Source organism: Bos indicus x Bos taurus, chromosome 15, assembly GCF_003369695.1.
Source record: "Bos indicus x Bos taurus breed Angus x Brahman F1 hybrid chromosome 15, Bos_hybrid_MaternalHap_v2.0, whole genome shotgun sequence".
In the NCBI taxonomy this organism is placed as follows: Eukaryota; Metazoa; Chordata; class Mammalia; order Artiodactyla; family Bovidae; genus Bos; species Bos indicus x Bos taurus.
In genome coordinates, this window is record NC_040090.1 from 41,110,032 (window position 1) to 41,137,647 (window position 27,616).

The window sequence follows — 27,616 nt, forward strand, 5'->3', positions numbered from 1 at the left end:
GAGACTTAGAGAGGTAACATCAAGCATTTGAAAAGTACCTCTGAAGGGCACTGTGCTACCTTTTTCTACATTCTCATATATCTTCCCAATCAACACTTGTGAAGTTTGTTTTTTATTTATTTGCTCTGGGTCTTAGTTGTAACATGTGGGATCTAGTTCCCTGATCAGAGATCGAACCCAGGCCTCCTGCATTGGGAGCACAGTCTTAACTACTGGACCACCAGGAAAGTCCCTGAAGTAAGTTTTTATTTTACAAATGGGGCAAGAGTTTCTAAGACAAGTGACACATCTAACAGCCACAGCTTCCAATGAAGAGCAAATGACTAGCTTGTTTTTAAAATCTTTAGCATTTTAAGAAAAAAGACAAAATTCTTCAGTGTTTGAAAATGAAAGTCGTTCAGTTGTGTTGGACTCTGCCACCCCATGGTCTATACAGTCCTTGGAATTTTCCAGGCCAGAATACCGGAGAATACCAGAAAACTGGTAGCCATTCCCTTCTCCAGGGGATCTTTCCAACCCAGGGATGAAACCCAGGTCTCCCGCATTGCAAGCAGATTCTCCACCAGCTGAGCCACCAGAGAAGCCCTCAGTGTAAGAATTGTAGATTTTTTTCAGTGTTTTAAAAATTGTACAAATTTAGAGGGAAAATGTATTAATAAACCTATTCCAGAAATAATTTGGTAACTCAAAGTCACCTTCTCCTAGACATAGTTACTTTTAAGAGTTGAATGCATTAATTTTTTTGCCGAACCACCAGACTTGTGGGATCTTTGTTTCCTCACCTAGCCCTCAGCAATGAAAGCACGGAGTCCTAACCACTGGACTGCCAGGGCATTCCTTCCACGTTTCTTCTACACATAGAATACTTTAGTAGTTATATCGGTGTGCAAACATGCCCAAATCAACCAATTCTTCAGAAAATTCTGAGTTAAATGTTTTTAAAAACTAATAGTTTTTGAAGGCGGCTAGAACCAGACCACCTGACTCTTGAGAAACCTATATGCAGGTCAGGAAGCAACAGTTAGAACTGGACATGGAACAACAGACTGGTTCCAAATAGGAAAAGGAGTACGTCAAGGCTGCATATTGTCACCCTGCTTATCTAACTTACATGCAGAGTACATCATGAGAAACGCTGGGCTGGAAGAAGCACAAGCTGGAATCAAGATTGCCGGGAGAAATATCAATAACCTCAGATATGCAGATGATATCACCCTTATGGCAGAAAGTGAAGAACTAAAAAGTCTCGATGAAAGTGAAAGAGGAGAGTGAAAAAGTTGGCTTAAAGCTCAACACTCAGAAAACTAAGATCATGGCATCCGGTCCCATCACTTTCTGGGACATAGATGGGGAAACAGTGAAACAGTGTCAGACTTTTATTTTTGGGGGCTCCAAGGTCACTGCAGATGGTGACTGCAGCCATGAAATTAAAAGACGCTTACTCCTTGGAAGGAAAGTTACGATCAACCTAGATAGCATATTCAAAAGCAGAGACATTACTTTGCCAACAAAGGTTCGTCTACTCAAGGCTATGGTTTTTCCTGTGGTCATGTATGGATGTGAGAGTTGGACTGTGAAGAAAGCTGAGCGCCGAAGGATTGATGCTTTTGAACTGTGGTGTTGGAGAAGACTCTTGAGAGTCCCTTGGACTGCAAGGAGATCCAACCAGTCCATTCTAAAGGAGATTAGTCCTGGGTGTTCATTGGAAGGACTGATGGTAAAGCTGAAACTCCAATACTTTGGCCACCTCATGCAAAGAGTTGACTCATTGGGAAAAGACCCTGATGCTGGGAGGGACTGGGGGCAGAAGGGGACGGCAGAGAATGAGATGGCTGGATGGCATCACTGAATCGATGGACATGAGTTTGGGTAAACTCCAGGAGTTGGTGATGGACAGGGAGGCCTGGCGTGCTGCGATTCATGGGGTCGCAGAGAGTCAGATATGACTAAGAACTGAGAATTAAGTTAGCCTGTTTAGAAAACTGGTGAAAAAGTTCAGCTTTGTGGAAAAGCCTGGACTAACAATGATTGGCAGTTAAATGTTTTCAAGCCATTAATTTGTTAAGATGTAATATGAGGAATAGGAGGTGATTCAGGGAAAATCTGGATTATGGATGGCCCTAAATATTACGACATTCGAACTCCGATCTGTAGTCAGTGGTAAACACTGTAACACAAAGTTCTATTATCTGTGACAATATCATTAGTGTATCTTTGTGAATTAAGGTAGAATTATAGCATCCTATTCACCATTATCATTAAATGTTTACAACCACTTAGTAGGTCCCAAGGATAGAAAGATGTCCTGTAACCAAGATCCACAATTACAGGGTGATTTTTAACTTCCTTTTTGAGATTCTGTATTACAATGTTTTAACAAACACACTAAAGGTTAGTGACTTAGTAATAAATGACTAAATTCCATAAAAATATTTTGATTCTTTTAATAATATTTCTGATGACAAAATATAGATATAGCATCTGGAAGGTACAGAAGTCTAAATTGGAACACTTGTTTGTCATCTGAACCCTCTGCTCTGTGAAAAAAGGAGTCTACCCATCGGGAACAAGACTGGAATGAGCCAATTCCTCCAGTTTCAAGCAACTTAATCCAATCATATGTGTCCCATTTTTTATTCTTATAAGAGAATAAAAGATAGTAACTACTTTAAACTTCTAAAGATCATGTACTCAAAGGACACTCAAAAGTCTCTTCCTTCCAATGGCGTTTGGGCACCAATTAGGCACCTATACCTTCGTTAGGGTCTGTCTGCCCCTCACTCCCTACCAAAAACAAGGTAACGCTAAAGTCTCAAACTAGACTCAAGTGTAAATAAAAACACTGTAATGATCCTGAGGACAGTCCATAATCACCTGAAAGACACTAAATCAAACATTATCCAGCTTTCTCCAATTTTTGTAGCATTACACAAATCTCCAATCTACACTTGGAACGCCAGATTTAAAAAATCTTGAGTCTACACACTTTATCTCATCTTTATTCAGCTTCGTTGCCAAAACACATGAATACATACTGAATACTCCTCAAATGAGACTTGTATTTCCAATAGCTTAAAAAAGTTTGGGTTAAGAGCTACGAGAAACATTACCTAAACTTGACAACTAACTTGCATCCAATCTTAATAGGTACAGGGAGACCCACTCAATCAATGCTTTCCCCACCCTTTTTGACTTTAATTCGCGGCACACACAAGAGGGAAAGTAAAAAAGAAGTTAGCGACACCATTAGAGACGACTTCAAAATTTGAACTTATGCAACACGAAAACGCAAAGCATCCGCAATGTCTCCCAGCAGAGTCCAAGACCACCGCCTCGTTGTCGAGTTTCGCCTGAGCTTCCGCTGAGGCAGGAGGTTCATCCTCCTACCAATGATGACACCCCGGCGACTGGAAAAGCAAAGACAGTCTTGGCAGCCAGTGACAAGGATACGGCAGCTCTCAAAAACCAGAACCTCCATCCAAGATCAAAGGCCTTAGCTGGCACCAAGAGCCCCCAGGGAACTGTGAGCCGTCGCATCCCGTCTCACCCCACCCTACCGACGGGGCAACACTCAGCAATTGCTAGGCAAAGCGCAACCGATCTCCAGAACGCGCTCCAGCAAGCCCACCGGGAGAGCCAAGGCCACCTCCAAGCCCCTGTGGGGAAAATGGCGCCTGTGAACTCTTCTCCCTCCCGGCTAGTCACAAGGACCAGCCTCCCTCCCTCGCTACAAAATGGCGCCTCCTGCTGGGGCCCCAGAATAGGCATAATTCACTTGTCTGAAAGGCGTTGTCGCGCTGGGATGAGCGGTTCTGTCAACCAGTCAGAAGCAGGAACTTTGGTTCCGCACTTTGGGTAAGCCACTCAGTCGCTGGCTGTAAGGCCAGGCGAGGCTGACGTCAGGTAAGGGGGCGTGGATAAGGCCGTCTTCTTTCGCGTCGCCTTAATTTGAGCCAATGGCAGGCAGGAAGCGTCTAGTGAGTGACGTAATGACAGCCCAATGGAGGCTGGGGGCGGGCCTCAGAGCTACTATGCGGGTTGCGGGGCCTGGGGGCCGGGCGGCTGTTTCCTGTCCTGGTGCATGGTGGTCGGACGAAGGAATTGTTGGAAAATTTTCTCGGAGGTTCGTATATAAATGTGTTTTTACCCAGTGTGCATTATTCTCCGCCCGGCCGCCGCCCTCAGCGCGGCGGCGCGGGCCCGCTTGGGCCCGGGCTCTGGCTCCGGCTGCTCAGCCTCCATCTCAGGCCTTGCCGATCCTACGGCCGGTCGCGGTAGTTGCGTCTGGGCAGAAGCGGAGTTTATTAATAACCCGCGGCCGCCACTCTGGGGCGGCGGAGCTTTTCTCTCTGAGGACGTAAACCACCCCCCCCTCCCCCCAGGCTCGTCGGGTAGCGCCCCGCCTGTTCCCCTCAGGGGACCGCCGAGGGGAGGGAGTGAAAGAGGGGAGGGTGGAGCCCTCGGGAGCCTGGCGGCGCTTCTCGGCTTGACCTCCGCGCGGAGCGAGTCCCCAGGCGCCGCCGCGGCGAAGCTCCCCTGGCTGAGACGCTGGGCCCTGGTCTGCACCAGGCCCCGGCTGGGGCGCCGGCGGCAGAACTGGCCGAGGGCCCGATTGGGTTCCCGCCTGCAGATCGCCCCCAGTATTTCCTCCCGCTCCGACCATGCACACATTTCTTGTTTCCCTAACTTGGGGAAAAAAAAAAAATTGGGGTCGTTGAGCCTAATATCGAATATTGGAAATTACTGATTTTATCATTCTGTTTTCTCGATTTTGGTGAAAAGTGAACGAATCCTTCGTTGCTTTGTAACATTTATTGTGGAACGTCCATCAATATTCTCTCCCCTTTTGCTCTTTGTAACATTGTTTACTCATTAAAGAAGTTAAGTAAAAAGTGATAAAATGATTGCCAAACTGATGATAAGTTTAAGATCAGTTTAAGCTTTTGGAAGTGTGTCTGTAGTCAGCTGGTATAATCTAGTGGACATGTGAAAAACTGTAATTTCGAGGTTGTCGCCTTTGTCCTGAATCTTACTAGAAGCTGTAAGCGTCCAGTAGTTTTGCTGTAGTTAACAAAAATCTGTGCAATATTTAATATTTTCCCTTGCTGATGGCATAGTTCCAGTTCGTTACTACGTGTTTAGTAAGAGACTTAGGTAATGAAATCATCCAAAAGTTTCGGTAAGGTAGTAACGAATTTTACCCAAGTGTATTTTGATTACTTTGGAAATTATTTAATGTACAAATACTTTGCCTATTTTTTCCATAGCCACCTTTTAGTTTTTAAAAGTAACAACTTTATTGATAGAATATACAGACCTTTACAATTCACCCCGTTAAAGAATGTAATTAGGTAGGTTTAATGTTTTCACGGAGTTGTGCAACCATTACTAAAATTTTAAAACAGGTTCATCACCCCCCAAGAAACTCGGTACCCACTAAGTTTCTCCCGATTTCCCCATAACACAGCTCCTTCACCAACCACTAATCTACAGGTTTGTCTGTTCCCAGTGTTTCATAAAAATGGAATCACACAGTATGTGGGCTCTAGTGACTGGCTTCTTTGACTTAGCATGTTTGCAAGATTCATTCATGTTAGAGCATGTATGAGTACTTCATTTCTTTTTATTGCCAAATATTTCATTGCATGCACATAATACCTTTTATTTATCCGTTCATCTGTTCATGTGGACTTTCAGGTTGCTTCTATCTTGGCTATTATGCATAATGCTGCTATAAACAATCACATATATTTATTATTTATCTATTCATTTGGCTCCTCTGGGTCTTAGTTGTGGCATGTGGAATCTTTTAGTTACATCATGAATGTGTGGAATTGATTTCTCTGACCAGGGATCTAACTAGGGCCCCCATCATTGTGGGTGTGGAGTCTTAGCCAGTGGACCACCAGGAAGTCCCCTCTACTGTTAGTTTAGTTGTTATTAAATATTTATAATGTAGGTACAGTTTATGATTACACATGAGAACTTTCTGAGTCCTGATGTTCTTATCATTACTTAATTTTGAAGTTCTTATATAGTTCTTGTTTTTATATATGTGTTATTTATTTGGCTGCCCTGGGCCTTCGTTTCAGCATGTGGGATCTAGTTTACCCATCAGGAATCAAACCCAGGGTCCCTGCGTTGGGAACTCAGAGTCAGCCTCTCTACCACTAGGGCAGCCCTTGTTTTTATTTTTAATTTGAGATTTTACCCAGTTCTTAGTCTTTTTGCACTTGGCTTTATTTCAGGACATAGTGATTGTTTAAAGAGTTGAGTTGTTTCATTGCTGATTTCTATGCTTAATTTGCATTTTAAGGATAGCTTTTGTAAGACAGTGTATTGTACTATCAAAATGATTTTGTTTTTAAGATGGATCTATACTGAAAATCTCCCTCCCTCTCAGAGAAATAAAAAGTCTAGTTTCCAATAAATTTAATCCTATTTTAAAACTGTGCCACCATGGGAACTCTGTACTCTGTGGAAATAACTTATCCATTAATGTGTAGACACAGGCCTTTTAACTCCAAACTACATTTTTTTGTACTTAAAATACCACTTTATGGAAATTCCCCGGTGGTCCAGTGATTAGGACTTGGTACGCCAGGGGGCCTGAGTTCAATTCTTGGTTCGGGGAACTAAGATTCCACATGTGGCAGCTCTGCCAAAATAAATAAGTAAATATATATTTTTTAAAGTCAATTATTTTAAATCACCCTTAGAAATTATTTTTTGTCTTCTTTTTGAGGGAAAAAACTTTCATAAGGATAAGGAAATTTTTTTCTCTTTTTAAATTGAAGTATAGTTGATTTACATTTTATTTGTTTAGGGCATATAACAGTGATTCAGCATTTTTATAGATTGAAATTTTTTATTTTTAGCTTTAAAAAATTTTTTTAATGGAGGAACCTTGAAAACATTATTTAAGTGAAAGAAGACAGTCACGAAAGACCATATGCTATGATTCCATTTATGTGAAGTGTCCAGAATAAGCAAATCTGTAGAAATAGAAAGTAGATTGGTGGTTACCTATGGGTTTGGGAAGGGGGAGATAGGCTTTTCTTTTGCTGGTGATAAAAATATTCTGAATTCAGGTTGTGATAATATTTGTACACTCTATACTTAAGGTCATTGACTTGTACACCTTAAATGGATAAATTTTATGGTGTGCGAATTGTATCTTAGTAAAGGTATTTTCAAAAAGTAAAATTATGAACAAGAGGAAAGTTTCTCTTGAATAACACATCTCTGAAACTTTTTCTTGTTTTTTCCTCCTCTGGCAATACCACTTGACGGAAATTCCCTAGCAGTCCAGTAGTTAGGACTCAGTTCTTTCACTGCCTGGGAGCCTGAGTTCAGTTCCTGGTCAGGGAACTAAGATCCTGCATGTAGTAGGTGAAAATAGTGAATAAGACAGACATTCAGCTTCTCGTTTAGCTTTAAACTACTGATAAGCAGCTTAGTCACTCAGTCATGTCCAACTCTTTGGGACCCTCATGGACTGTAACCCGCCAGGCTCCTCTGTCAATGGGGATTCTCCAAGCAAGAATACTGGGGTACTTTGCCATGCCCAGGGATCGAACCCAGGTCTCCCACGTTGCAAGTGGATTCTTTACTCTCTGAGCCACCAGGGAAGCTCATTAATAGCAAACATACATGTAATGCCACGTGCTGTTAAAAGCGATTTTTATTTGCAGTACCTCTGTGAAGTACCTGCCTTTTACAGATAGAGAACTGTGGCACAGTGTGCTTAAGTAACTTGCCCAAGGTCACATAGATAATATGTGGTCAATGAGAGTGTGAAGCAGTCTGGCTCAGGAGTCCTTATTCTTAAGTATAATCCTATATACCATGTCTTGTAAGTATTCCTTCCTGGGTATAACGCATACTTTCTAGTCTATCAATAGGTGAATTCTCCTTAGATACTATTGTATGTTTTAGTAACTGGTTGCTATAAATATGGGCTTCTCTGGTGGCTCAGTGGTAAAGTATCCGCCTGCAGTGCAGAAAACCCAGGTACGGTCTGTGGGTCAGGAAGATCCCCTGGAGGAGAGCATAGATGGCAGCCCACTCCAGTATTCTTGCCTGGAGAATCCCATAGAGAAGCCTGGCAGGCTGCAGTCCATAGGGTCACAAAGAGTCAAATGTGACTGAAGCTATTGAGCACGCGTGCACATGCTCTAAATACACTGCTTCTACTCTGGAGAAAAACAGGTCAAGTATACTGTGGTAAGTGTTATGGTAAGGGTATAGACACAGTGTCTTGGGAAATACAGGTGAAGCATTCAGACCCAGTTTGGGGAGTTGAGATAAAACTTTCCAGTGGAATCTGAAGAATTTAGCCAAGTAAAGAGAGAAGGCAGAGAAGGCAATGGCAACCCACTCCAGTACTCTTGCCTGGAAAATCCCATGGACGGAGGAGCCTGGTAGGCTGCAGTCCATGGTGTTGCTAAGAGTCGGAAACGACTGAGCGACTTCCCTTTCACTTTTCACTTTTATGCATTGGAGAAGGAAATGGCAGTCCACTCCAGTGTTCTTGCCTGGAGAATCCCAGGGACAGGGAAGCCTGGCGGGTTTCTGTGTATGGGGTTGCACGGAGTTGGACACGACTGAAGCGATTTAGCAGCAGCAAAGAGAGAAGAAAGAGTATCCTTGAGAGAATGAATGGCAGTGTTCAGAGCCCAGATGCAAGAGACATCTTGGGCCGGAGTGGCTCATGTAGAGAGTCAAATGGTTAGAAGGTGATTTTACCATTTATGTTGTGAAGTTAAGGACATCATTTAACCTGAGTTTCACTTTCTTCATTTGTAAAACTGTGATTAAATGATACTTAATTCATAGGATTACTAGAAGGATTAAATGAATTAGTAGTAATGCCTGGCACATAGTATTTTGGAAGGATAAGTTGTCATTATTAAATTTTTTAATTATTTACATCTTAATATTACTAAATGATACTGCTGCTGCTGCTAAGTCGCTTCAGTCATGTCCGACTTTGTGCGACCCCATAGACGGCAGCCCACCAGGCTCCCCTGTCTCTGGGATTCTCCAGGCAAGAACACTGGAGTGGGTTGCCATTTCCTTCTCCAATGCAGGGAAGTGAAAAGTGAAACGCTCAGTCGTGTCCGACTCTTAGGGACTCCATGGACTGCAGCCTACCAGGCTCCCCCGTCCATGGTATTTTCCAGGCAAGAGTACTGGAGTGGGGTGCCGTTGCCTTCTCTGATTAAATGATTCTAGTATCGTTAACTACTAGAATTTTAATCAGTGTTGCTGGAATGTAGAATGTGAGATTGTGCTAGAATAAGACTGGAGGATAGAGTGACCAACTTGTCTTGATGTGCTGAAAGTGTTAGTTGTTCAGTCATGCCAGTTTGTGGGTGGTTTTTCTGTGTTTAGAACCATGGAGAAAAATAGTTACCTTAGAAAGGAGCAAAATGAGAACAAAGTAGGATATGCCTGTGTATACACACATAAGCACATTTAAGAGATTGAGTTCACACCAGTACCTCCAATTCCAGCTCATTCCACAGAGCTCTTTCTTTTCTTCCCTTATTCCATATTTGCATTTCCCTTCTTCCTTAACGAGAGCTCTGGCTTCCACTAGCGTTTACACATTTATTCAATGCTCAGTCTTTTATTATGTCTAAAATAGTTTCCAAGTTGTTTTGCCTTTGAAAGTGTTAGTCACTCAGTTGTGTCTGATTCTTGTAACCCCATGGACTGTAGCCCGAAGGCTCCTCTGTCCCTGAAAGTCTCCAGGCAAGAATACTGGAGTGAGTAGCCATTCCCTTCTCCAGGGGATCTTCCCAACCCAAGGATGGAACCTGGGTCTCCTGCATTGCAGGCAGATTCTTTACTGTCTTGAGTTACCAGAGAAGCCCTTGCCCAAAACTATTCCAATTTGTTTTCCCTTTTAATTATTTATTCTTTTATATACATATATATATATATTTTTAATTGAAGTGTAGTTGACTTACAGTGTTTCAGGTGCACAGCAAGGTGATTCAGTTATACAAATATACATATATTATTTTTGAAATTATTTTCCACCATAGGGCATTACATGATATTGACTATGGGTCCCTATGCTATGCAGTAAACCTTTGTTGCGTATCTATTTTTTAATTAGAAATCTAGTATTCTATTCATAAGTCAAACAAATGGAATAAAAATGTCATAATTTTTTTAGTTAGGCAAAAATGCGTACATTTTAAAAAATATAAAGTATACATATATATATATATGTATACAAAAGCTTTTCTACTATACTTGATAAAGACTTGAGAAAGAACATCAAAAAAAGAGATGGAGAACATAAACTAAATGAAATGGAAACACTGAAGATGAAATATAAAAAGTGAAACAAACTAGATAAAAGTAAAAGTCCATCATGTAGTCCAGTTTTTAAATATGACTGCTCATTAGAAACATGGTGCTATGGAGGTAAAAGCAATACCTGAGCATTTGTATTTTTCAAGAAATTTCAAGATAATTCTGATATGTAGCTGGATTTTAAAAAGTGATTACAGATTTTTCTGTTAGATCCTAGTTTTGGTGATATGGTAAGTAGAAGTGCATATATGCACATGTTTTCATCCACCCAGCTAGTCTATGTCTTTTGGCTGGTGCATTTAATCTATTTATATTTAAGGTTATATTATGATCCTGTTAACTGTTTTCTTAATTATTTGGGGTTTATTTTCTGTAGGTCTTTTCCTTCATTTTTGTTTCCTGCCTAGAGAAGTTCCTTTAGCATTTTTTGGATAGCTGGTTTGGTACTGCTGAATTCTCTTAACTTTTGCTTGTCTGGGAACTTTTGATTTCTCTATCAAATGTGAAGGAGAGTCTTTCTGGGTAGAGTATTCTTGGTTGTAGGTTCTTCCCTTTCATCACTTTAAATATATCATGCCATTCCCTTCTGGCTAGTAGAGTTCTGTTGAGAAATCAGCTGATAGCCTGATGGGAATTCCCTTGTATGTTATTTGTTGTTTTTCCTTTGTTGTTTTTAATATTTTATCTCTGTCGTTAATTTTTGTCAGTTTGATTACTGTGTGTCTCTGTGTGTTCCTCCTTGGGTTTATCCTTCCTGGGATACTCTGTGCTTCTGGACTTGGTTGACTATTTCCTTTCCCATGTTCAGAAAGTTTTCAGCTGCTGCTGCTGCTGCTGCTGCTAAGTTGCTTCCGTTGTGTCTGACTCTGTGCGACCCCATAGACAGCAGCCCACCAGGCTTCCCTGTCCCTGGGATTCTCCAGGCAAGAACACTGAAGTGGGTTGCCATGTCCTTTTCCAATGAATGAAAGTGAAAAGTGAAAGTGAAGTTGCCCAGTCGTGTCCGACTCTTAGCGACCCCATGGACTGCAGCCTACCAGGCTCCTCCATCCATGGGATTTTCCAGGCAGGAGTACTGGAGTGGGTTTCCATTCCCTTCTCCAGGAGATCTTCCCAACCCAGGGATTGAACCCTGGTCTCCTGCATTGTAGGCAGACGCTTTACTGTCTGAGCCACCAGGGAAGTCGTCTTCTGGGATCCCTGTAATGCAAATGTTGGTGTGTTTAATGTTGTACCAGAAGTCTCTTAAGCTGTCTTCATTTCTTTTCATTCTTTTTTCTATATTCTGTTCTGTGGCAGTGATTTCCACGGTTCTGTCCTCCAGTTCACTTACCCATTCTTCTGCCTCAGTTATTCTGCTATTGATTCCTTCTAGTGTATTATTCGGGAGAAGGCAGTGGCACCCCACTCCAGTGCCCTTGCCTGGAAAATCCCAAGGATGGAGGAGCCTGGTAGGCTCCAGTCCATGGGGTCGCTAATAGTGGGACAGGACTGAGCGACTTCACTTTCACTTTTCACTTTCATGCATTGGAGAAGGAAATGGCAACCCACTCCAGTGTTCTTGCCTGGAGAATCCCAGGGACGAGGGAGCCTGCTGGGCTGCTGTCCATGGGGTCGCACAGAGTTGGACACGACTGAGGTGACTTAGCAGCAGCAGCAGCAGTGTATTATTCATCTCTGTTTATTCTTTAGTTGTTCTAGATCTTTGGTAAACATTTCTTGCATCTTCTCAATCTTTGCCTCCATTCTTTTCCCAATATCCTGGATCATCTTCACTATCATTAGTCTGAATTCTTTGTCTGGAAGGTGCCTGTCTCCACCTCATTTAGTTATTCTTCTGGGATTTTTTTCTTGTCCCTTCATCTGGGATATAACTTGCTGCTTTTGCATCGTGATTAACTTTCTGTAATAATAGGTTTTGTTATAGCTGCTGTGAGACTGTGCTTCTTCTTCTTCTGTCTGCCCTCTGATGGATGAGGCTAAGAGGTTTATGTCAGCTTCTTGATGAATGGGAAAAACTGGGTCTTGCTCTGGTGGACAGGGCCTTGCTCAGAAAAGCTTTAATCAAATTATCTGCTGATGGGTGGAGTTGCACTCTATCCCTGGTGGTAGTTTGGCTTGAGGCGATCCAGCCCTGGGGTTTGTGGGCTCTATGGTAGACTTAATGGTGAACTCCAAGAGGCTTTATGCCAAGGGGGACCTTCCAGTGCCCCCGTCCCTGTGGCGAGCCCCTGCCGATCCATGCTTCTACAGGAGACCCTCCAACACTAGCAGGTGGTTTTGGTTCAGTCTCCTGTGTGGCCACTGCTCCTCTCCTCTGGGTCTTGGTGCAGGCAAGATTTTGTTTGTGCCTTCCAAGCTTGGAGTCTCTGTTTCTCTCAGTCCTCTGGAAGGCCTATAATCAAATCCTGCTGGCCCTCAAGGCCAGATTCCATGGAGATTTCCAGTCCCTTTGTTGGATCCCCAGGCTGGGAAACCTGATGTGGGGTTCAGAACCTTCACAACAGTGCGAGAACTTCTTTGGTATTACTGGTCTCCAGTCTGTGGATCACCACCTGGTGGGTATGGGATTTGATTTTATCGTGATTGTGCCCCTCCTACCATATCACTGTGGCTTCTTTGTCTTTGGATGTGGAGTATCTTTTTGGTGGGTTCCAGCGTCCTCCTGTTGATGGTTGTTCAACAGCTGGTTGCAGTTTTGGTGCTCTCACAGGAGAGATGAGCACACACCTTCTACTCCACTGTCTTGAACTGGAAACTATCCCAATTTTAAAACAAATTCCCCCCAGAGAAATAAAACAGAAATGAAAGTTCCATGACCTGGGAAGTTTGTCAGTGTTGGGCAAACCAGGATGATTGTATTAGAGAAGTTAGTAGAACCCCAATCATGGTATTTGGACTTTATGGGTAAGTGGGAAAGTTTTGAAGGTTTTTATGACAGAGAAATGCTCTGATTGGATTTGAAAGCACTTGGACTGTGCTGTGGAGATCAGGTTGGAGGAGGGTAAAAGTGGATTTCAGGAGGCTGATGTAATAACCCAAGTGGTGATGGTGTCCTGAATTAAGACCACCTAATAATAGAAGTGAATGCATTTGACAGATATTTAGGAGGTAAAGTGATCATTTTTCGTGATTGGAGATTAAGGGGGATTGGACTACTGGGTAGTGATTGCATTTATCATTGAGGTAGAAAATACAAAAGTAGAATTTTATGGCAAACTGTTTTGAGATGGAGGTGGCTGTGGACCATGAATGTTATCAAGGCCAATAAGCAGCTAGATAAATAAATCAGGAGCCATTAAGGGGAAAGACTTGATAGTTTTAGAAAGCTTGTACATTCTAGAGATCTTTGAAACCATGGGAATGGATATGATATTCCAAAAGGAAAAGTGCATAAAATGAAAAAACAAATGAGGATGCAAACTTGCAGGTACTCAACATTTAGGAATACATCGGAGAAATGGAAAAAGATTGGCTAGGAAGTTGGAGGAAACCAAGAGCATGTAGATGTCGTAGATGCCAAGGCAAGGGAATATTCTAAGAAAGAGATAAAGGTCAGTGGTATCAAAGACAGAAAAGTATCCATCACACTGTTTTTTAATGTTTAAATATCAATATTATAATGTCTGGTCATTTAAAAAAACTTTTTGAAAATTTGGGGTATAATAATCTATGTTCAATTTGATGAGTTTTGGCAGTTGTATACATCCAGATGATCATTACTCAAAAGAAGATAATAGAACATATCCATCACCACAGAAAATTCCCTGTTCCCCTTTCCAATCAGTCCCCTAACCTTGCAATCACATTTTATTCTAACATTGTAGATTAATTTTGGTGTTCTTGGAAGTTATATTAATGGAATAATACAATATGTACTGCTCTGTGTCTATCTTACTTCTCTCAGCATAATAATTTTGAGATTCATCACTGTTACTGTTATACACTGTTATTTATGTGTATATAGTTTGTGATACCAAAGAATGCTCAAACTACCGCACAATTGCACTCATCTCACAATAGTAAAGCAATGCTCAAAATTCTCCAAGCCAGGCTTCAGCAATACGTGAACTGTGAATTTCCAGATGTTCAAGCTGGTTTTAGAAAAGGCAGAGGAACCGGAGATCAAATTGCCAACATCCCCTGGATCATCAAAAAAGCAAGAGAGTTCCAGAAAAACATCTATTTCTGCTTTATTGACTATGCCAAAGCCTTTGACTGTGTGCATCACAATAAACTGTGGAAAATTCTTCAAGAGATGGGAATACCAGATCACCTGACTTGCCTCTTGAGAAACCTATATGCAGGTCAGGAAGCAACAGTTAGAACTGGACATGGAACACCAGACTGGTTCCAAATAGGAAAAGGAGTATGTCAAGGCTGTATATTGTCACCCTGCTTATTTAATTTCTATGCAGAGTACATCATGAGAAACGCTGGGCTGGAAGAAACACAAACTGGAATCAAGACTGCCGAGAGAAATATTAACAACCTCAGATATGCAGATGACACCACCCTCATGGCAGAAAGTGAAGAGGAGCTAAAAAGCCTCTTGATGAAAGTAAAAGAGGAGAGTGAAAGAGTTGGCTTAAAGCTCAACATTCAGAAAACTTAAGATCATGGCATCTGGTCCCATCACTTCATGGGAAATAGATGGGGAAACAGTGGAAACAGTGTCAGACTTTATTTTTGGGGACTCCAAGGTCACTGCAGATGGTGATTGCAGCCATGAAATTAAAAGACACTTACTCCTTGGAAGGAAAGTTATGATCAACCTAGATAGCATATTCAAAAGCAGAGACATTACTTTGCCAACAAAGGTCAGTCTAGTCAAGGCTATGGTTTTTCCAGTGGTCATGTATGGATGTGAGAGTTGGACTGTGAAGAAAGCTGAGTGCAGAAGAATTGATGCTTTTGAACTGTGGTGTTGGAGAAGACTCTTGAGAGTCCCTTGGACTGCAAGGAGATCCAACAAGTCCATCCTAAAGGAGATCAGTCCTGTGTGTACATTGGAAGGACTGATGCTGAAGCTGAAACTCCAGTACTTTGGCCACCCCATGGGAAGAGTTGACTCATTGGAAAAGACTCTGATGCTGGGAGGGATTGGGGGCAGGAGGAGAAGGGGACGACAGAAGATGGGATGGCTGGATGGCATCACTGACTTGATGGACATGAGTCTGAGTGAACTCCGGGAGTTGGTGATGGACAGGGAGGCCTGGCGTGCTGCGATTCATGGGGTCGCAAAGAGTCGGACATGACTGAGGGACTGAACTGAACTGATAGTTTGTTTCTCTTTATTGCTAGGTAATAATCTATTGTATGAATTTATCACAACTTTTTTTTTTTCCCACAACTTTTTTTTTTAATCGTTTCTTTTATTTGAGTTCATTCCAGCTTGGAACTATTATGAATAAAGCTGCTATGGACATTCTTGTATAAGTCTCTTTGTGGATAGATGAATATTTTCATTTCTCATTCATGCCTAGAAATGGCCATTGAACTTCATGTTAAAATGGAGATCAGTGAGCAACCAGAGAGTTTCCATTCTTAGGGACAGAAATCAGATGGATGGCAGTGGGAAATCAGGAAGCATTGTTAGTAACAACTGTTAAGGAAATCTAGCTGTGATAGGAAAGAGATAACAAGTAGCTGAGTCAGAGGTGAGTTTTTTGTTTTGTTTTGTTTTTTTGTTGTGTTTTTAAGTTATTGATGGGAAGAAACGGGGAGAGAGGGAAATTGTTTACAGAAGAGGTCCATGAAATCCCTGTGGAGGAAAGACAAATGAAATGCAGAGTACAGGTTGAAGAATTGGCCTTACCTTATAGGAAAGTAGTATGGTAGGAGAGAAGGAAGAAACATGCAGAAATGCAGTGAAGTGAGGGTTATTGGCAGATAATTCCTTTGATGACTTATTTTCTGTGAAATTGAGAGCTGATTAATTGAAGTCCTGAAGGAGACAGAGTGGGGGGATAGCAGAAGAGGGGGTGAAGTTGAGACAAATGGAAAATATTTAAATAGTTGCTACGAGGAACCAAAGAAATGTAAGTTTTCGGGACAGGTTTGGGGATTCAGAAGAGGCTGGAAGAGCCCAAGAACTTTTATGTCGCTTCAGGACTATTCCATCAAATAAGTTTTTAGATCTGAAAAATGCCTTGTAAATATGAGACCTATGCAAAGTTATTTCTGACTAGAGGTGTGTTTACTATTTATGTTTAGTGTCTTAGTCCGTGTACTTTTTGTACAAAGGATCTATTTTGTTGCAGTTGTATGTCAGGAATGCTCTGTAATTTTCATAATTGTCTCACAATGTTTTGCTTCCCTTACTTATGACAAGATGAGCAATTTGGATAATAAAATATTAACATAAACTGTTTCGGAGAGGGTGGTGGCACCCCACTCCAGTACTCTTGCCTAGAAAATCCCATGGACGGAGGAGCCTGGTAGGCTGCAGTCCATGGGGTCGCAAAGGGTCAGACACGACTGAGCGACTTCACTTTCACTTTTCACTCTCATGCATTGGAAAGGGAGATGGCAACCCACTCCAATGTTCTTGCCTGGAGAATCCCAGGGATGGAGGAGCTTGATGGGCTGACGTCTATGGGGTCGCACAGAGTCAGACACGACTGAAGCGACTTAGCAGCAAACAGTGTTTATCTTGAGGGAAATAAAATACAATGCATGATCACAGTCAGAAGTGGAGTTTGAATATATCAGAACCTCTCTCCTGCTACTTACACTTCCTCAAACTCCCTAGACTCTGTGCAGGCAGGCCAGGGCATGCTTAGTAAACTGAACTATGCAGGAATGCCCTTATCAAGCTCTGCTGTTAGTACCGCATTGTTGAGGTTTGAGAGAGATTTTTTTTTAGGTTCTTTTTCATATCAGTGGTTCAGTTAAGAGCAGACCATCGCCAACATTGACGTTTCTGATGACTAGACCTAGATGTCCATTTCTAAATTCTTGTCTCTGTTCTCACAGCTTTTTCTCACACATATTTTAGTTTTACTTCTCCAGGCCTCATCTCAACTTCCGGCCAGTCTGTTGTAAATCTTTCATTTCTGAATGTTCTTGGAACTTCGTAAAGCCTTCAATTTCAACATTTTACCCACCCACTAGGATATCCTACTTCTTTAAAATTGGTAGTATAAGCTCTGTCCCTCCATTTTACCCTTTAGCATTCTGTACAGCCTATGAAAACTACCTCATTTATTAGCACGTTCTAACTACTCTGTGCTTAACTGAATTACATTGCATCCACGGAACATGCTTACTCCCTGGGTATATTAATATTTAAATAAAACTGAAGAGATTTAAAGACAGTTTTCCACAAAGGTTAATCAAAGCAGTGTAACTGAATCAGCAAACTACAAAGTTACAGAATAGCCTACTATTTTTATGTTGCTATACTAAGAGATTCCTCATTCCAGGGTAGATGTCATAAAATGCAGCACAAATGACCATGCTTAAATGAAGAAGCACTTTGTATATTAGTGAGTTCATAAGGAAAATTTGTAATTGAGACCAGGTAATAGAAAGGCGGGACTTCTCTGGTAAGTGTGTAGGTGGAACCAGCCTGAGGTTAGAACTGGAGTTTGACAATTTCTGAAGGTCTGGTTTTTGTTAGTTAGATCAGTCGCTCAGTCGTGTCTGACTCTTAGTGAACCCATGGACTGCAGCACACCAGGCCTCTCTGGTCCATTGCCAACTCCCAGAGTTTACTCAAATTCATGTCCATTGAGTTGGTGATGCCATCCAACCATCTTATCCTCTGTCATCCCCTTCTCCTCCTGCCTTCAAGCTTTCCCAGCATCAGGGTCTTTTCAAATGAGTCTGGTTTCTGTAGCTTCATGCAAAAAGTCTTTAGGATTTGTTAATCTAGATTTCTTTTTGTATCATTTCTTACTACGATAAAGATTACTTGTAGTTGAAGTCCTTACTCTTATACCTGAACCATTAGATTTATATTTTCATAATAATTCATGATAATAATTGTATCTCACAATTTACACCAAATTTGAGATATCTAAGGGCTTCAAATTTTAAAATATTGGTCTGATGTAGACTGAGACCACTGAGGAAACTCCGATTCTTTTTTTTTTAGGGGATGAAGTCAGCTAGTATTTAATTACTAATTTTCTTTAATGTGGGAAGCATGATTCTCTTTATTTTTTTATTTTTGGTTGTACTGGGTCTTCGTTGTTATGAGGGCTTTTCTCTAGTTGCAGTGAGTGGGGCTGCTCTCTAGTTGCATTGTGTGGCTTCTCATTGCGGTGGCTTCTCTTGTTGTGGAGCGTGGGCTCTAGGGTGCTTGGGCTTCAGCAGCTGTGGTACGTGGCTCAGTAGTTGTGGCTCCCGGGCTTTAGAGCACAGGCTCAGTAGTTGTGGTGCCCAGGCTTAGTTGCTCTACCACATGTGGGATCTTCCCAGACCAGAGATCAAACCCTTGTCCCATGCACTGGCAGACAGATTCTTAACAACTGCACCACCAGAGAAGTTCCTGAGAGTCTGTTTTTAATCCCTTTGGATATATGCCCAGAATTGGGATTGCTTGATCATATGGTAAAATTCTATTTGTAATTTTTTGAGGAATCTCCATACTGTTTTTATTTTGTTTTAATTTGTTTGGCCCTGCCACTCAGCTTGTGGAGTAACAGTCTTTTTTGTTTGTTGTTGTTGTTTTTATCTTATTTCATTATTATTATTATTTTTTTGTGGAGTGGCAATCTCAGTTGCCTGACCAGGGATTGAACCTGTGCCTTTGGCAGTGAAAGCAAAGTGTCCCAACCACTGGACTGCTAGGGAATTTCTTCTATACTGTTTTCAATAGCAGCTGCTAGTAGTAAAGAATCTGCCTGCCATTGCAGGAGATGCCAGAAACTTGGGTTTGATTCCTGGGTCGGGAAGATCCCCTGGAGTAGGAAATGGCAGTCTACCCCAGTATTCTTGCCTGGAGAATCCCATGGACAAAGGAGCCTGGCAGGCTACAGTCTATAGGGTCACAAAGAGTCAGACACAACTGAAGAGACTGAGCACGTGTGCACATACTATATATACACTGCTTCTACTCTGGAGAAAAACAGGTAATTAAAGTACACTGTGATAAGTGTTATGATAAGCACGTGACTGAGCATTCGTCCGTGCACCATTCTACATTCCCACCAAAGTGCTGCTGCTGCTGCTGCTGCTAAGTCACTCAGTCGTGTCCGACTCTGCGACCCCATGGACTGTAGCCCACCAGGCTCCTCCATCCATGGGATTTTCCAGGCAGAAGTACTGGAGTGGGGTGCTATTGCCTTCTCCATACCAACAGTGCATAATGGTTCTAATTTCGTCATGTCCTTGCCAACACTTACCTTGTGTTTTGGTAGTAGACATTCTCACAGTTGTGAGGTGATATCTAATCATGGTTTTGATTTGCCTTTCCTCGATGATTAGTGATATTGAGCATATTTTCATCTTTGTTGGCCATTTATCTTCTTTGAAGAAATTTCTATTAAGTCTTTTGTCCAATATTTATTTGGGTTATTGTTTTTTGATGTTGAGTTGTAGAAATTCTTTATTCTGGATATAACATTTGCTGTACTTCATAAATGTATTTTATTTTCTTTTCTTATGGTAATATTGATCATCATCTTCCAGAAAGGCAGGAACCTATTACTTTACATATGTCTTCCTTTGAGATTCCTGTTGTGCCCCATCACAGCCTCCCTGTGTCTGATTTCGGTCCATGTTTCATTATTAAAGCACAGTAAATTGCCTGCTTTTCACAAGGTGGCTCTTTCTGAAGATATCGTGTGTATCTCACATGCTTGTGTGTGCGTGCTCAGTTGTGCCCAACTCTTTGCAACCCTGCCAGGCTCCTCTGTCCACGGGATTTCCTGGGCAAGAATACTGAAGTGGGTTGCCATTTTATTCCCCAGGGAATCTTCCCAACCTAGGGATCAAGCCTGCGTCTCCTGCATTGGTAAGTGGATTCTTTACCACCGAGCCACCTGGGAAGCCCTTCTCACATGCTTATTTACACACTATCTGAAAATGTTGATGCACAATCATGACATGAATGTGAATATGGTGTGAGTAACTATAGAGTTTTTAACTCTAGCTTATTTCATTTATTCACTATCATATTTTCCCCCACTTGATCATTTTCTAACAAAGGGCAGTAGTTGTATCACGGAGTCTTTTTGAGAATAAGATGGGCTGTGACCTGACATCACTTATTATCTCTGGCAGTTGTAGTGCACATTTGATCTCTTCTGAATCCCTTACCACCAAGTGTATTTGCCAGCAATTTGTGTCCAGGAATCAGCTGACTCTTCATCTTTGAGTTAATGTAGATTTTTTTCAATTAGGATAGAAACTATAGGTGCTGAAGCCTTCCTAAAGAAATGTAACACTTGACCAGCTTTCAGACAAGAAAGAACTTTATCAGTTACCTGTTGATGTAGTAATTTGGAGATTTATAAATAATTGAAAAGGACAAATGCTTGAGTTATGGTCAAATGGACATTTTTTGATATTATGACCCGAATTAACTTGTAATCTGCCTTTTTCAAAATTCACTTTCTAGATGTATACTGTAAAAATCATGCAGTACTTACTACATTTTTATAGGTGCTTTCCCTTCCATTTCCTTGTCTTATTTCTGTTATATAGTGACTGTACTTGTTCTGAAAATGAGCCTGTCCCAGTCTTAAACTCAGGGAGCAGAGTACCATTATTACTTTGAGGCTTCTCTGTTAGTCCTTAGAAGTAGCAAGGAAATAATTGAAGTTTCCATTTGCTTTATAAACAGATATAGATTATAAATACTTCAGGAATCCCTGAGAAGTCAGCCCTTGACTGGCTTTTTGTGAGTCTAAACCATAGTCTTTGGCTTTTATCCAAAGAAGGTGCAGTTTATAGTGTTTATAAAATGAAAATCTTCTAGTCCTAAACATAAATATAATTGTAAAATATTACTAATGTTTGTATATTTCCCTTTTAAATATTGACAGCTGAAATTAGATCTTTAGACCTGAAAAGTTCCTCGTGAGATGCTCTGGTCCAGTTCCCTGGCTTAAGGCAGCTAAATTATCCCAACTTCTGTTAGAGACAACTCAAGGCCCACAGAAGTTATGAGACCTGGAGGTGGGAAAAGGGAGACGGGGTTACGGTGAAGATTGGTTAAAGGGCCATTCGTGCATCCATTTATTCAGCACCTATTGTGTGCTATGTGCCAGGGACTTTGTAGGCACTTTAGTCAGCAGAGAGCAGATAACAGTCCCTGTCCATTCTAGTAGAGGGAGAAATAGATAAGAAACAAAATAAGTAAATCATGTAGTGTCCATTTATTAGTACTGTGCGGAAGTATAAAGGAAGGGAGAAGGATAGAGTGTATCATCATTGAGGGTTGGTGATACAGTTTGCAGTGAGGTAAATAAGGAAGCTCTCGTTGAGGTGCCGTTGAACAAAGACTGGAAGAAGACGAGAGTAATAATGAAGATACCAGGAAGACTGTTTGAAGCAGAAGGAACATCACATGTAAAGGTCCTGAGGCAGCAGAGCATCCACTATGTTAGAGGGAAAGCAAGGGCACCAGCGTGGCTGAAATGGAGTGAGTGAGATGTAGAGCAGTAGAAAAGAGGGGCGAGACCATTGGCCTCAGAGGCGAGCATAAGGACTTTTGGCTTTACTTTGATGAGAAACCATCAGAGAGTTTTGAGAAGAGAGACAAGATCTAACTTTTCCCTTCAAAAAGGGCAGTCTGATTGCCGTGTTGATAGGAGACTGTGAAGGAGGTCACAGTAGAAGCAGGGAGACCAATTACTATGCTGTTGCAGTAACATCTCAGGGTAAGAGATGGTAGTGGCTTGGATCAGGGAGGTAATGGTGAAGCTTGTGAGAAGTGGCCAGATTCAGGATAGATTTCGGAAGATTGTCAACAGAATGGACTCAGTACATTCATGGATTCTAAGGGGGAATATTCAACATGTTAAACCCAAAGAATGTTGGGTTTTACAGGAATTTTAGACATGGTACAGAACTGATGGGCAAGACTTGTCAGTGTGTTCAGTAATTTTCTGATGAAGTATTAAAAGCATGCTCTGGACTTTCGGCTAATACTCTTACCCTGCATATTAAGTGAAATTTCAGCTTATTTCAAAACACTCTTTAACTTCCTTAGCAGTTTTTTATAGTTCATAAATATTCTCTGTAGATTTTATTTCGTAAATACATTGTTTTTTGTTCTTAATACCTGCATTTTTCTTCAAGGTAGAAAATGTTGTTAGCCCAGATAAATCGAGATTCTCAGGGAATGACAGAGTTTCCTGGAGGAGGAATGGAGGCTCAACATGTTACCCTGTGTCTGACAGAGGCAGTAACTGTGGCAGGTGAGCAGTTTTATTTGAAGGGATCATGTGGGTTTGGAAATATTTATCTTAAGGGAAAATGGAAACTCACAACTGTGATTACTTTGTTCCTCCTCCCTTAGCTAAAGGCAACACAAAGCTAAGCCTTTTTATGAGCATTTTTACCTTGGTGTGGATGGTGGGTACAGTAGGGTTAGAAATATTTTTTTGTAAATGCTTTAAGAAAGTCCACTTGAGTCTAAGTTAAGCAATCTGCCTTTTGATTAATTTTTACTTAAAAACTTAAACAGCATGCACATATGATAGTTATTTAAAGAAAATAACTTTCGTTTTGTGATAGATGGTGACAATTTAGAAAACATGGAAGGTGTAAGCCTACAAGCAGTCACACTTGCAGATGGTTCTACTGCTTATATACAGCACAATTCTAAAGGTATGTGCTTCATATACAGCCCCTTGGTTATTACCAGCAATTCATAACCTCAGAGTTGGAATACCTAGCAGTTATACTTTTTCCTAACCCCTCCTAAAGACACTTATATTGCATGTGGTAATTTTAAGTCATTTCAATTTAACTTAAATTTTGTTTTGATAATTTGAGGAAACCTTTTGAGATATTTGGAACATACTCTATCAGAAGCAGTGAGGAAAGGGAGAGGGTTAGTGTCATTGACCTATTATCAGTAAGACCTTTATCACTTTAAATTACTATTTAATGTTTTTACAAAATATGCATAAAAATAGACATTTGGTTTTGCTTTTATAACCTTGTTTCTAAATCAGTGTTTACTTTGTGCCAAGAAATAGCCTAGTTCTCAAATTTCTTGTTTTTATGGAAACCTGCTGAGCATATATGTATGCATAGTCGAGGGACTTGTAGCCCCCAAAGATAAGAATGACAACTAGCCTTGCATGCACTGATATATCTCTCTGTCTTCCCAGTTTCAGCTTTGCTGTGGTCAGGGTCCCTATTCCTAAGTGGCTCTGAAAGGTATATGGAGGTTTGACTCATGTCGCTTGCTATGATGAGCCACTCTTCCTCTTGAACTAATTGAAAGTTGGAGGGAAGGAAGGATGGCTGAGGGAGGCTTTTCTGCTTTCTGTAGGATCACTGGATGTGTTATTGAATTGCCTCAGAACATTGAGGGAAGAAGCAAGATGAACATGATCTTAAGTAGTGTATGTTTTTATAGTTGATATCATTTTGAAATTGTATGAAGTTGAAATTTTTTGCTTGTGCTAATTTATTGGCTTAAATCTTTTGTTTCTAGATGGAAAACTCATAGATGGTCAGGTCATTCAGTTGGAGGATGGTTCTGCTGCCTATGTTCAACATGTACCCATACCTAAAACTAGTAAGTATTTGATACTCTCCTTCCTGATTCTCATACTTCAGTATTTTCTGCCTCCAGCTGCCTCTTACTACTTTAACTTGGTCCTGATCTCTAGTCTTCCTTCTGAAAGGAGAGATGGGTAGATGTCAAAGAGAGGATCTAAAGACTATTTTAACTTGAGACTTTCTCTCAGACATAATAGAAAAGAAGTTACTAGACTGTACTCTGGAGATAAATGGGCAACAGTTTTAAGTGAATATTTCTATTAGTTGAGCTAAATCCTACATGTCTTCTTATTTTCTTCTTTTTTATCCCTTCTTTCAATTCTCCTTTTCCCCTGGTATATATTTCTCAGGTATTGTAAATATCTTTTTACCTTTAAACACTTATTCAGAGCAGCTTTGCTGAAATTATTTATATTCAAGTATCCTTAAAGCAAGCATAGGTTTGTATGATGTATTTAACGGTTTATTGACTCTGTTGCTGCTGAACTATCAGCATATACTTGGATAACGTGGGATCTAAATGTAAGCATTGTTTTTGAGCAGGGGACAGTTTGCGTTTAGAGGATGGGCAAGCAGTGCAGTTAGAAGATGGAACGACAGCATTTATTCACCATACCTCCAAAGGTAAATTAGCTCTGAACATTTGAATAAAACAAGGGAGAAGTGGGGTGTGGGAAAAATAAGACCTTTATTTAGTTGCTGAAATGGTGTTATGTAAGAGAAGAATTCTTCTCTCAAATATAAGATGGCAGATTTTGGCACAATCTAATATAACTCTCATAATGGTCCAGTAGCAGTTTGGATTAGCAAAAACACTGATTCCTAGAAAGACTTCAAATAGAGGCTGCTTTTAAAATATGAAATTAAAACACTTGAAAGCTAAATTGTGGATTTTTTTTCCTTTTAAATGTACTGTCTTTAGCAAGGTCCTTTGCCCCTTGGGTTGGTCCTTAAAACTAAATAAAAATTTTAAAATTATCTAAAGTAAATATGGCAAAATGTTCCTGAGTATTAACTTTCTGTAGGGGAGACCAGAGGATTGAGGTGAAATGCGTAGGAGCAATGAGCACAGCTCTGCAGCCAGACTATCTGGGTTCCAGTCTGGATCTGCTGTCTTTTAGCTGTGTGCCCTTGAGCAAATTATTTACCCTTCTTGTACTTCAGTTTCATCATCTGAAATGAAAATTATAATATATACCCCCATCATAGGGTAGTTGTAAGGACAAAATATACAAACATCTAAAGCACTTGGAACAATATTTGTCACCAAGTAAGTGCTCAATAAATATTAGTTATTGTCATTATTTTATAAAATATTTTATTATAGAATGATTGTAAATGTTTTAAAAACTGTTTAGTTGTGAAATCAACGAAAGAAACTTTTAAAAATTTAGAATATTTTAATTTGTAAGTAAATTTATTAAAGTTGAGGAAAAGTAAACTCTGACTTTTTTTTTCTTTAGCAGTGGAAGTTGATCACAGATAATTGGTTAGATTTATTATTTAACAATGCTGTGTGCATCTTGGAATGGTTATTTAGAGGGAAAAAAACATGGAGTCATACTGACAAGTTCAGATCCTAGTTTCTCTGCATAATGCTTTTAACTGTTAATTGTTATTTTTTTATTTCCTGGGTCTTAAGAAAGTATCTTTACTTCCTCAAGCCTCAGTTTGCCATTTGTACAATAGGGTGATAAGTATACCCACCTTAGAGAATAATTGTGAAGATTGAGTGAAATACACACATAAAGCACATGGACTCTGCTCATAGTAGCTGCTCAATAAAACTTCATTCCCTGCTTCCTTTAAACATGTAATTGTTTATCACACTACCTTTAATTTAATGCCATTCTCTTCCACTCCCTCAGATAGTTATGACCAGAGTGCATTACAGGCAGTTCAGTTGGAAGATGGCACCACAGCTTACATCCACCATGCAGTGCAAGTCCCACAGTCTGACACCATCTTGGCAATTCAAGCTGATGGGACAGTAGCAGGTCTGCACACTGGGGATGCCGCCATTGACCCCGACACCATCAGTGCTTTGGAACAGTACGCAGCAAAGGTATAGCATTTTACGATGTCAAGAACATCCCAGGTAGAGCTTCTTTTGTTGTTGTTCAGTCACTAAGTCATGTCCAACTCTGCAACCCCATGGACAGCAGCACATCAGGCTTCGCTGTCCTTCACCATCTGGAGTTTGCTCAAATTCACGTCCATTGAGTCGGTGATGCCATCCAACCATTTCATCCTCTGTTGCCCCCTTCTCCTCCTGCCCTCAATTTTTCCCAGCATCGGGATCTTTTCCAGTCAGTCGACTCTTCATATCAGTTGGTCAAAGTACTGGAGCTTCAGCTTCTTTATCTTTCTTTAAAAGAAAAAAAATAAGAAACTAGAAATCTCAAAGTCAAAATGAGACAGCATCAAAGAGAAGGTCAGCATTTATCCTAAAAGAAATGAAGGGTAGAAAGAAATATTTGAATAAAAATAAAGGAATGAAGTAAGAGCTTATAGAAGGGAAGTGGGTAGCAGGTAATTCATACACAAAAAAATCCAAGGATGAGTGCCATAAAAGAAACAATGAGGTATATAGATGGAATTGCTTATGAATTATGAAGTAGACATTAGAGATTGGAAAAGGTGAAGAAACATCTTAAGTTTTACATCAGAAGGGCTGTGATTTCTCCCTGCATTGAAATTATATCATTTATATAGTTTAAAAGTCCCCCCTAATTTTTATCATGAAAATTTTCAAACATACGCAAAAATAAATAAGAATCCCCATGTACTTATCTCCCAGCCTAAACAGTTATCAGTATGTAAAAATTTTTTTAACTTTATTTTATTCTTATAGGTGTCCATTGATGGAAGTGAAGGTGTAACAGGTTCAGGAATAATTGGAGAAAATGAGCAAGAGAAAAAAATGCAGGTGTGTAAGGCTACTTTTTTATATTTGAATCTCTTTCTCTCAGCATGTCTGGACCCTTCTAGGGATGAAAGCAAGAATTGGGAACTTACTACCTCCTTAGGGAAATTTTTACCAGTGAAGAAAAACAGTGTGCCTTCGGCAACAGCTTTCTCCAGCTACCTCAGGTCTCAGAATTCATGATCTGGTTGAAAGTGGCACTAAAGAAGTAGGAATATCACAGAAATCCAGATGAAGCCTGTGTTCTGGAGTCCAAGGCAGTTTTGGAGACCAGGTGGTCTTCTGTCTGCCCCACCCATGGCAGTCTGTGAATCCTTTTTCTGGGCTTTCACCCTTACTGTGATTAAACTTTGCTACTTTGGTTGTTATGTCTTTTTGTTTCTTTTGCTTATAATTGATTCCTTCAGTACTTCCCTTTTCAACTTCTAAAGAGAGGGTCCAGCCTAGCTAATTATCATTGTTCCTTCTGGTCAAAGCTGTTTCTACCTCTTCTACCATACACCTTCCTGGGCTGCAGATGGCCATGGGTCGGCTTGATTCAGATGCTCACCTTGGGTCCAGTCATTGGCTGTCCCTTACCAAGCTAATAGCCTAGAGCAGCAGTCAGTGCCTCCACAAGTACTGTAGTTAAGTACAGAGTAGTCACAGAAGCATTTTGGAAGCCCT

The 27,616-nt window shown here is 40.7% G+C and overlaps 1 protein-coding gene across 6 annotated transcripts in view; it reads left to right on the forward strand.

Moving 5' to 3' along the window:
* The first annotated feature begins 4,015 nt into the window (after positions 1-4,015).
* The window catches only part of ZNF143 (zinc finger protein 143), a 66,147-nt gene continuing 42,546 nt past the window's right edge, over positions 4,016-27,616 (forward strand). Inside the window, exons 1-7 of one of the 6 annotated variants that reach the window (XM_027563243.1) lie at positions 4,016-4,123; positions 22,588-22,706; positions 23,026-23,118; positions 23,957-24,040; positions 24,565-24,648; positions 25,893-26,089; positions 26,879-26,953. In XM_027563243.1, coding sequence (XP_027419044.1) covers positions 22,595-22,706; positions 23,026-23,118; positions 23,957-24,040; positions 24,565-24,648; positions 25,893-26,089; positions 26,879-26,953 — 645 coding nt within the window. In that variant the 5' untranslated portion in view covers positions 4,016-4,123; positions 22,588-22,594. Of the gene's footprint in view, positions 4,124-5,373; positions 5,494-20,275; positions 20,297-22,587; positions 22,707-23,025; positions 23,119-23,956; positions 24,041-24,564; positions 24,649-25,892; positions 26,090-26,878; positions 26,954-27,616 lie in introns of those variants that run through there. The other 5 variants (XM_027563241.1, XM_027563242.1, XM_027563247.1 and 2 more) reach the window with 5 other exon arrangements.